This window comes from Diadema setosum, chromosome 10 (assembly GCF_964275005.1).
Source record: "Diadema setosum chromosome 10, eeDiaSeto1, whole genome shotgun sequence".
Lineage (NCBI taxonomy): Eukaryota > Metazoa > Echinodermata > Echinoidea > Diadematoida > Diadematidae > Diadema > Diadema setosum.
Genome location: NC_092694.1, coordinates 2356254 through 2368036, shown reverse-complemented (window position 1 = coordinate 2368036; position 11783 = coordinate 2356254). Strand labels below are relative to the sequence as shown.

Genomic DNA, 11783 nt, shown 5'->3' with positions numbered 1-11783 from the left:
AAGCTTGTAGAATGCAGTCCCCTCATACAGAAGAAAAAAAAAACATATAGTAGCAAAAACAACAATTTCCCTAAGTCTTGGGTGTGAGTCCCTCTAAATTTTAAGATAACCATTCCCCCTTATCATTGAACCCCGACAACTAAAATGTTTGCACATATCTTAAAATAGATGCTCGATATCTTAACAATAATTTTGTTATCGTTTAGTTTGGTATCTTTGGTAAGACACTGGACAGAGAAAGTCCATATGAAACCTCCTGACGGTCCTCCCGGATAGTATAAAACATTCAATCACAATAGAAGACAGAGAGACAATTCAAAGCTCTGGCAAAGGAGAAAATCACTTCCAAAGGAAATGTGTTCTAGCATGAATTTCATTGTTGTGTTCTTGTTCCTGTTGTTGTTGTTGTTGTTGTTGTTGTTGTTGTTGTTGTTGTTGTTGTTGTTGTTGTTGTTGTTGTTGTTATTGTTGTTGTTGTTGTTGTTGTTATTGTTATTGTTGTTGTTTTGGGGGTTTTGTTTTGTTTTGTTTCTGTTTTGGGGTCGTTTTTTTTTTAGAAACGATGTTGCCTGTGAGCCTTAAAGGTAGGGAATCCCATTTGCATGCCTTAAATGAAGAGTTGTATAACTACAGTGGTATGTTGAAGAGAGTATCATTTTAGAAACTCCCATAAAGTATTGAAAGTGGAAGGTAACATTTAGTACATTTTTATTGACCGTTAGATTTTGAATTGAATTTTTTTCGGGCTCACCGTAAATTCCAGTACATTACTAGGTTACCTTTGCAGACTCATGCACTGCATGTGTGTCCATCATGTATATTTTGTGAAGAAAGTTCATCAAAACTTACAAACATTTCTATATACATTCTTGCCACATACTCTATATGTTATTACACCAGCTCTTATACTTTTAGATTTGTGTTTATAGATTAAAAAAAAAATACAGAAGACTGCAACAAAAAGGCTTAAGTGTGGCTGACACACAGAACTACTGAGTAGTTGAGATTTGTGCATTATTCAAATTGTAGATAACTGTTGACTTCCAAATTTCTCAGCAGTGGCCTAAACAAGCCCCCTGAGGTTCATATCTAATGTTTTGCTGCATTTTGGGAGGTCTGTAAAAGGTATCCCCTACCTTTAAGCAGAACAGTTCAAGAAAGTTACAAGACACATAGGCCCTAAGTGAAAGACAATGATTATGTAGATAAATGAATCATGATAAAATTTGTTTCCAGATATTTTTGTGTCTATGTTGTTGATTGAAAGAAATGAACATAATGAAGTTAACTACGTTGACTGCCATGTCCGTGGGCTATTTTTTTTTCTGTGTGTGTGTTTGTCCGTGTGTCTGCGTTTGTGTGTGGTTGTTAGCATGATTGTGCTTCGTGGAGATTGCTTCGTGTTGTTGTTTTTGTGTATGTATTTTTTCGAGTTTAGGTTTTTTGGGTTTGTCAGTGAATGGTGATTGCATCATTTTGTTCATTTTGTTTTGTTGTTTGTTTGTTTAATTTTTTAAGTGTTTTTATTTTTTGTTTTTTGCCGAACAAAAATATATTATGCATGATTCTGATTGCATGTCTGCATTAAAATATTGAAGTAAAATAGTTTAATCGGGTCGGAGATGATTCTGTATATGCCATACACAGAATGATACGGCAACACGTGATTTTGGTGTGAGCTGGCACTACCCCATCTACGTCGACTTCACGTCACTATAGCGAAGACAGTCTCGAGCTATCTCGTGTGATTAATTAAATCGTCGGAACAATAGATTTATGGTGATTGTTGTTGTTGTTGTTTTGTTTTGTTTTATTTTATTTTGTTTCGTTTTGCTTTTTTTACTTTCAAATTTCCTATTGAGCCATTGCCACTCACTGGCACTTGTTGTAATTACATTTGGCATGTGCCGCGTCTTCCCCACCTTGTATCAGTCATGTTTAACAATCAGCTTCGTGTTCGATGCTGGCCTCGTCAGCCTGTATTCTTTTCACTTTGTTATAGATTGCCCACAAAGTTTTGTGTTCTTCTCATTTCTTCCTCTTTTATCCTCTTAATTCTTTTTCTCCTCCTTCTTCAACTACGTATTTTATTTTTCCTCCTCCTTCTTCATCATCATCATCTTCTTCTTCTTCCTCTTCTCTTTTCCCTTCTTATTTCTTCTTCTACTCCCTTAAGAAATCTTCTCCTTCGTCTTTCTTAATTCCTTCTTCTGTCCTATTTTTCATTATTTTCCTCCTTCTACTTCTTCTTCTTCCTCTTCTTCTTCTTTTTCTTCTTTTGCTTCTTGCTTTTAGCTATCTCCAGTTTACTATCCTTTGATTGTTCCCATGTCAGTTTGTGTCCAATCAGCTACTTCAGCTCTCTCCTTCAACTTCAACTGTCTTGCAAGACACATTACTTTATCCTGTTAATGTCTCATGTGACTTCTGATTGATGTTTTTCCTCCATTACAATGATACACATTTTCCCATTTCTTATTTATTAGTGTCCAGGTTCATTAATCATCAGGCCCAGCCCTCCCCCCCCCCCCCAAAAAAAAGCTTTCAATCTGTAATCTTTAAATAATTTTATGGTGTCAGATTATCATTTTATTCTACTGGTATTACATGTCTAATATGATTATTGTTATTCCAGGGCTTAAATGTAAAGTTGCTGATTTGGTCCCCACTATTATAGCAAGTGATCTGACCTAAAATTCACTCATTATATGAATTAATTTTGATTAGAAAGATTAATTTTTGATAGTCGAATTAAGGTCGCTCTCAGAGAAACAAAATCTTCTTTCTTGAAGGAAGTAGTATGTAGGTCTATCGTGGAATCGTATTTCACTTTTTTTACACAATATCATACTCACAAACGAATCTCGACGAAATCTCTGAAGCACAATTAGCAATGCTCATTATATGAATGCATCACTGACGATATACTGGCGGGTATTACGCCCGTGTGTCAGATCGGTTGAGCGCCAGCGCTTCACGTAGCAGCCACGCGCACGGAGCGGACGGTGAAATCGCGTGAAAGTGAAGGGAGGAAAAAACCAAACTGAGCCAGTATCATCGTTACGCAAACAAAGTTTGACAGGCGCGGGGCGCCACTTAGCTTTCATAGAGAGATATGTAACCAGAGATGAAACGCGATAAGACTTATCACTCTCGCGTTTCATGCCAACATATCCACTGTGTTTGCTATTAAGCCAATGGAGAAGAGATTTTAGAGTGGGTTTTATCCAGAGCGTGAGGGCATCAATGTATAGAGAAATATATAAATGCCCGTCTAATCTGCTTTTCACAAGTAAATCAAAAGCGCAAATGCGAATAGCCGCTAAGATGCGGTTCAAAATTTTGCTTGTGTCTGTCGCACTGGCTTGCCTCGAGACCACCATCACCGGACAGACGACTGATCCACTACCAGCTTTGCCTGGCGACGTCGAAGCCTCGGATTCACACAACGTCACGGCCACCTTGTGGAGTTCGATACCAAGCCACGATGATGTGACTTTCGTCACAGTTCTCCCGACATCGATGATCACCAAGCATGAACATCGCAGACCCGGTAGTGCCAAGAAAATCTTGAATGTTCTCGGGCTCTTCCCGTTGGTTGAGACTCTGGAGGCAGGGGAGGAGGTGCGTGGCGAGGAGGCTAAGATTGCTGCCGAACTCGCCTTCGAGCACATCAACGAGCACGCAGATATCTTGCCCGGTCACGAGCTTCGTCTTCAGCCACTGAACACAATGGTAAGGGCGCTGACCACTGCTCTGTAGAATCATGAATATAATCATGTATAACCGTGTAATCATTGCAAGGGGTATTTATATCATATAATTTTAATGTTGAAGACAGTTAGTGTTTGCATAGCCTTGGTGCAATCCAACACATTATTTCATCCCGGTCTTCCGCTTTATTGAAACAAAGCTGCGTTTTGATTAATGATTCGATATCAATCATTTCCAAGATTCTAATGACTACAGAGGACCGTTTAAAAAGCATAGAAAGAGAAAGAATGTACCGGTTTGAAGAGGGAAAAGTCTATAATATAAAAACGTTTGAGGGAGAAAGCGCCTGAGTAGGTCTGCAGGGATAATTCTCGGGATTTCAGAGTATATTTCAGAGTGAAGACAAGTGACCAAAAAAGACGGAATTCAACGTAAATCACAAAAATGGAAAATAAGTCAGAAAGCAGCCAATATTATTAGAACTGAGTATTCACAGACATGTGTTTAATTTTCAGACTTCTGTTTGATTTCAACTTTAACGCTACAGGGCCCAGATCACCGAATGTTTAATTGCAGTTACAGTATAATTGCAAATATAGTAATAATCATGGCCGGAGGAACCGTGGGGCCGTGGGGGCTCGGGCCCCACACTTTTTTGCACCATACACTTTGGGCCCCCACATTTTTTTTAAACCCGGAAGTATGTAAGTGGCACTTAAAAGAAATAGCTAGAGGTCTTGAAGTGTGAGCGCGGTGAGGTTATGTTTTTCCACTGAAGACTTTTTTTTTTCTTCTTCTTTTTTTTTTTTTTTTTTTTTGCTTGTCAGCTGTTCGGAAAAGGAAGGGGAGAGATGGGCTGAGGACCTTTTTTTTTGTTTGTTTGTTTGTTTTTTTTTTTGTTTTTTGTTTTTTTTTGCTTAGAATAGCTCATGAAACCCGGAAGTGGGCCCCCACACACTTTTGAAAACGTTCCGCCGGCCCTGATAATTATAGTAATAACATAACATATCACTGAAATGTATACAGAAGTTACTATCCATCCCCGCACTACATCCCTCCCCTTCTCTACACAAAATGTCACATAAATGCGACTTTCATAAAAGGGCCAATATTTGAGAAATATTTCAACATAAACCGGATTCATTGAAAATATTTCAGCAAGTGCGTTTGACACAGACAAACAGGCAAGATGAAGAAATAGCCCTGAATTATTTACTAATATACAGATGTGAAATAATGCATGGCCATGATAGGACAGTATGGTATCAGACCGTAATACACGTATTACTGTCTCATTTCATCACACAACTGTACACCGTTCGACAAAATGTACTGTCCGTTACATTCTGTTTGAGTTAAAGACATGCTTTGGCCAGTTGCCTCTTACAAATCTAAGTGATAATGCGGTTTGACCTTCAACAATGAACCAAGTGTTATGACTAAAAAATCATTACTAAATGCTTTATACATTGTACTCCTTCAAAGATTTTGCTAATTTTGATTTCAATCGGGTTTTTATTTTCAATCGTTTCATTGAAATACTCAAGCAAACTGAGGCCGTTTACAATGTACCTGTTAACTTTTAGGTTTAAAAAAAATCAAGAAATGCGTAGAAAACTTGAAGTTTGCACCAGCTTTGCAAATTATTTCTCAATAGGTTGGTTGGCTATGAGGAAGTGTACGTTGTAGAAGGGCTAAGGTCTTTGGTGCACTTTTGTTCAACCATCATTATCTGCGTTTCGAACTCATCTTCAGTTTTGATTCAAATATGAGCAAGGATGAGCTTTTGCAATTGTAAGATTTTTTTAGTGTGTTTGATATCTTAGGGCAACAACGATACAACTTTAGCCCTTTTATACTAAGAAGGGTTTTACCATTCCATACACGTAACTGCTTACATTAACCCTTTGTCATAAACTATAATATAGTTTATATTATATATTCACATCAAACACTATATTATAGTGTTTGATGTGAATATTCAGGGTTGTTACGGAGTAACAATATTCCTTGACATGTCAGTTTTAAGAAAAGAAAAGAGGAGGAGAAATATTTCCCTTTATATCAACTCACCTGACACTCAATTTGGATTGTTTCCATGGTTTCTAAGCATCATGACAAACCCTTCTTATCTCAACTATTCTAAGAGAGCACGAGTGTGCGAGAGCAGAAATGAAAAAGGCAAATAAAATCTTTTTTGTGTCCACCTCAATCGCTTCATATTAAGTGCTTTACTGACGCGTTGTTTGAACTCAGACAAGCCATACGGAGCGTGTTTGCAAAGTAGAATCCTTCTACAAACCATTTCCTGATTATAACTGACCAGCTTTCGTACATAACTGGGACACGTCCGTTTGATGTTTCATGGACACAGGACTGATTGTCAATCGTTCGTTACCATGGTTACATCATTGGAGTAAGATGGATGTTGAAAAGAATATATCATCTTTACCGAAATACCGTAACTTCATTCATAGATGTCCGTATTCATCGAGCGCACAAAGTTTCATTACGGGAAAGACATCAGTCTCTTAAAAGAATGAGTAACTGACATCGAAATGACAAAGAATTTTACGCGAACATTGCGACTGTGTTTAGATTTCCGTATTTCCATCTTCATTTAACCTTTTTCTGTGTAGGCAAACTTTTGTAGTTTTGTGAGGAAGAGTCGAGCATATGGCATCTCATGCGGGGTTTTTTTTTTTTCTGTCCAACGAAATTTGCTATGAATGGAAAAACAAAATGTAATCGCGATCTAAAGTATGTGCACAATATCCAATAAAAATGTGTGTAATTTTTACTCGCGTCTAAAATCATCTAATTCCAATATATTATGTGGTCTTATAATGCGACTTCCTTCGACAGCAATGCATTATTTGTAAAGAGGAGAATGCATTGCCAAAAAGAAAACATACATTAACACATCACATGAGTGGTTGTGTCTTCAGCAGTGAGCAGTTCTTTCTTTTTTTTATTGTAGATAATTATTTTTCTGAATTGATTAAACTAAAGGCAACTCTCAGCCAGTATCCCTCGAAAACTGTAGTCAATACACAAACTCATATATTTTCACATCTTTATCAATAATGTTCCCATGATTTCCCTCATGATAATGATCGGTGGATGATTGGCAGTAAAAGATGTTGGGGATTCTGTCTGTTCAACAACAATCCTCGCTCGTTTATTATTATGATCAAAATTACGAGCCTTCTCCATCTAGGCACTCAATCGCAGTGCATACATGCCGTCAATCCGTTGTGTGCTAAATGTCACAAGATTACTCAATGTTCAAATGTCAGTGGCAAGTTGAATAGAGCTATTTCTACATTAAATAAGAATGATAGCAGTGATTATTGATCGAGAACTTGAAATTGACAGGCGGCTGAGTGCATGACACACGAATGCACATTTCTGTCACTGTTCACTTTGCCTTTGCATAGACATTGAATATCAAAGTTAGTTGAAAGGAATTCTAATGACAATGCGCCACACTCCTCATGTAATGATGACTGTACAAAAAACAACAACAACAGCTTGGTTCCTTACTTTTTTTTACAGTATATGCTCATGATATAGTCAGAACCCTGTTTTCTGAATCTTGTGATTTGTAAATCGGAGTCTTTGCAAATAAGTGATCGCTGAGTTCATTATAACTTGGCTTTTTAGCATCAGGTTTAACAAACAATAACCTTAACATAAAATTTGACAATCAATATAACAAATCAAGAAATCGACTGTGTCTTTAAACAATATGGAGCAACGATTCAAATGGTCTCTTTGTTTCAATGAACTGTGGAAGCTGTATTTCAACTTTTTCCCCTACATCATTTAGTTTATTCAGCTGTTTCCTATGACAACCGTTGCCCCATGAACACACAATCGTGCTTGAATATTGTATAAAAAAACAAACAACAAACAAAACAGAAAATACTTGAAAATTCTCCTGCGACTGAACATGAAATCATTGTGGACATTTTGGACTTATGAAAGAATGATGCGAGATGAGATGAGGACATGACATGTATTCTCCCCTTAAAAGCGAGGATTTTTTTTTTTCTTGCGGTGAGTCCTTGGATCCCTGGTCCTTGTACTGTCAAGCCGCTGCCGACCAATCGAGCGGTCATCGATCGATATGAAGGAAGCGTGAATACCCATCGCATTATGAATTTTTCTCTTTTCTCCCTCCCCTGCTCAACCAAGTATCAATAACGACACATCGTGGGTATCTTCTTTCTACGTTGTACCGTCCTCTTCCTCCTCTTCTTCTTTTTCTTCTTCATTTCAATATTTTTTTCCCAGGATTTTATACGGATAATGAAATCAGCGGTCGATATAGATGGTGATTCTTGCTTATACTTACTTAGCTCTCCTTTCAGTTGAACCGGTATGAACAGGTCTCTTTATTGGTTGAGGGGATAAGGCATTTTTTTTTTTTTTTTTTTGGGGGGGGGGGAGTGTTAGAATTCACATCTTTTAGAAATCAAATATGAAAAATATCTTGACTCTAACTACACTAGATTTTCTAGAGGTTAAATGGGAGAGAATAAAGAAGCGGTTTAAATACATTAGAATGCGGAAAACAAGGAATAATACAGAACTGGAGCAGAATTATGCTTGATACACTGAAAATTTTCAAATGGGTACGTCCAGCCTATGGAATTTACTGTCTTGTCAGACCACAAACTTTACATGAGTAAAATGTTCAGTAGATCGACGTTTTTAATAGATCGTATGACTCTGAACTGGTGCTCTTCAATGTTTGAAAACTGTCAGTGTGTAAATTACAGGATCGTTTAGAAATTGCTTTGTTTATAGAAAAATATCGAATTGATCTTTCCAAGTCATTAGAAAAATCGCGTACGCTAATGTAAATTTCGTTGTGGAAATCATCAATTACCGATTAGGAGAGAAAGATATGCAAACATTGAAAGATTTTATAACCTCTGTGAGTCACAAGTGATCGGTCGCGAATTTCACGATTTATTCATCTGCCCTACATTCTCCGAGGAAAGGAAAACTCTTTAAGATCATTTTTTTTTATTCACAAAAAAAACATTTAAAATAGAACACCTTTTCTGATGAGAACATCCATTTAAATCTGGCTTTTTTGTCAGAAGTATTATGCTTTACCTTTAAAAAATTTGTATCATAATATGAGTCATGTACACATCATTGAGTAATAAATTCTTTGTTGTTTTGTCTTATCGATATATTATGATAATTATAGGGTCTACTTTCATCTGCAAGTTGTTATGCTATTGATGCTACTCATGCATATCAATCTTTCTTTCTCTCTTCTTCTCTTGTATTTTATATTCTGTACATTATTCTATACACATCTTGTAACTCCTTCACCGAATAATATGACAATACACATGTATTTTTATGTAAAATTATATTTTATTCCAATTATTTTTGGGGGCATTGTAAATGTGTTAAGTTTATGTACTATTTTTATGACATTTCCCGTATACCATGCCATTACAAAGAAAGGAAATACTGTCATTAATGTCATTACAGTTATTACAGTCATATAGTCATTACTGTTATTGCAGTCGTTACTGTCAGTTGCACTACTATTGTGCATGGTAAACGGGCAACCTGTGACTATGCGTTTCGTAGCAACGACATAATGTCGTGACCATAATGGCCGGATAAATTAGATTGGGTCTAAACCCGTCCCTCCTTGATGAGCCACAGATGGAAAGATGACGTCAGTGCACATGAGTAAGATTATCATGAATCTTTGATAGTTTTCGATTGGAATTATGCCATCAAAATGCTCCGATTTTACTATCCCGAAGATACACGGTTCAGAGACCCGCCGCACAATTTTGTCATTGTCTGACGTGTCTGATACATCCTTACACCTCTATAGCACCCTTGGCAACGTCCCGGCCGGGATTTTGTTCTTCGTTCGTGGTGAATGATATCAGACTTCCCTAATAGTCATGGTCTTTCCCGTAGTCAAACAGACGTTACCTGATAGTCAACAGCCTTTATCGATAGTCACTGACCAATCAATCAAACTGAAGGGAATGTGATAAAAACCTGGATTGGCTTTAAAACGCTCCACTCTGCTGGGGAGGGGCATGAGAAAGAAAGATAAGACCAAATATCATTTGCCTTAGACTAGAACGGTTTTTGCAAAATCATTATTCTCCTTTTCTGGACCAAAATTCTAGAATTCTCTGGATAATAACATAAAAGAAGCTTTAAGTTTTCATACATTTTCTTTAAAGTTAAAGAATTATCTAAAAACTTCGTACGCAGCATAATTCATTTTTCTTTTTTTACTTATGATTTTCAAAGTTGTTGTTGCTTCGTTATTCTCACTACTCTTTCTTCATCAGCGAGCCCGTGCTTCTGTGCCTCCAGTGCCCTGGATATGACTCACCATTTTCCTCTCCTCTCCCCTCCTCCCCCCCCCCCCTTGTCCACCTCGGACTTACTACCTTCTTCACTACTATATCCTCCTCAATTTTTTTCCTTACAAGAGAGCCGCCATGTGTTTGTTAATGTGCGTCCGTAAGTGTGCTTGTATCTGTGTATTACTCTTGTCTGTTTTTTTTTGTTTTTTGTTTTTTTTTTGTTTTTTTTTGCTACCGCTTAGGGAAATTTGTTGTTGTTTTTTTTTTTTGCATTTTTTTTTCTTGATGAGGGGACTGCATTCTACAAGCTCTGCTTTTTAGCAGTCCCCTCCATTTCCAGCAATATCCTCTATGCATTTACCACAGTACCGTAACAGATATTTGTATCTCTGTTGATAATTTACCTATATTTTTCTTACAATGTTATTCTGTTCATCGCATTGTGGCACTGATTTCATGACGTCTGTGTATATGAGTGTTTCTTTGTATTTCTTATTTGTTTGTTGGAAGTGAAATAAAATCAACTTGAACAACTCAACTTGAACAAATAGGTTAGTAATCGCATTCTTCATCATCGACCAGGATGCGATAGTGATGCTAAACTTTAAATTCCATTTCTGACACAGACATACACACTAGGGTACGTCTGCTCCTGGCTGGATGGATTTCAAAACTCACCTGTTAATGTGAGCTGGTTTATATCGCTTCACTGATATCCCATGTAATGTATGTCGTGCCCTAGGCCGTATTAGATCTGCATGGACTGGATCCGGCATTACAGCTGACAAAAACACATACATCACGACGCTGATCATAACTCTACACCTGATGTCGTGTATGTGCATAATTAGATAGGCGAGACGAATGGTTACCACCTACCAATTTACATATTTAATCATATTGCATCTTTTATTGCTTGTTTGGCCAGTGCCATCCTGGGGTGGGAACTAAACTCTTCTTCGAGGCGGTCAACTCGAATACTTCGTATATCATGCTGCTCGGCTCGGGGTGCTCAGAAGTCGCCAAAACAGTCTCACTCGCCGCCAACCTGTGGAACATCGTTCAGGTATAATTACATCATGAGATTCGCCATTTACCAGTACTACTTGATAGTGGGAAAATAATGTGTGATATGTTCGTCCATGTGTAGGACATTTTGTTATGATTTATCTAAATGGGAGAGAAATTTTATTTTAACAAATTGTAAACAACACCAAATAGAACAATGATTATTATCTTTAGATCAATCGAACAAACTGTCGTAACTAGAAATTTCTAAAATGCGAGTAACCAGAACGCCAGCAATTTGCGAAATTTGATTTTTATATATAATTATATTCGTCCTGCCATTCAATAAAATTCGTTTTAACTCGACTTTTATAGATGTCAAGGAATTTGACATTGCTTGACTTCCCTGAACGTTTGCCTGTTACAATGCATTAATCATGAAAAGAAAAAAAGCTCTATCTACATTCCCATCATCACTCAATTATTAGGAAAATTATACAGTTAGATATATTACCATGTCACCTATAAAGTCATATTATACAGAATACAGAAATAAAGCTTAGATTTAATCTTGTCGCGATATACTCTGCATTTTCTGACTAAATGATTTGCCTGTTCGTAAAACTGGTGTGTCCATGCGTTTCTAGGACTACTATTTAAAAGAATCATTCGACGAGCAAATTGGTTTGA

The 11783-nt window shown here is 37.1% G+C and overlaps 1 protein-coding gene across 1 annotated transcript in view; it reads left to right on the top strand.

The window, feature by feature from the left end:
* The first annotated feature begins 3717 nt into the window (after positions 1-3717).
* Positions 3718-11783, top strand: part of LOC140234396 (gamma-aminobutyric acid type B receptor subunit 1-like) — a 29985-nt gene continuing 21919 nt past the window's right edge. The window contains exons 1-2 of the mRNA XM_072314447.1: positions 3718-3735; positions 11014-11151. Coding sequence (XP_072170548.1) covers positions 3733-3735; positions 11014-11151 — 141 coding nt within the window. The 5' untranslated portion in view covers positions 3718-3732. The remainder of the gene's footprint in view (positions 3736-11013; positions 11152-11783) is intronic.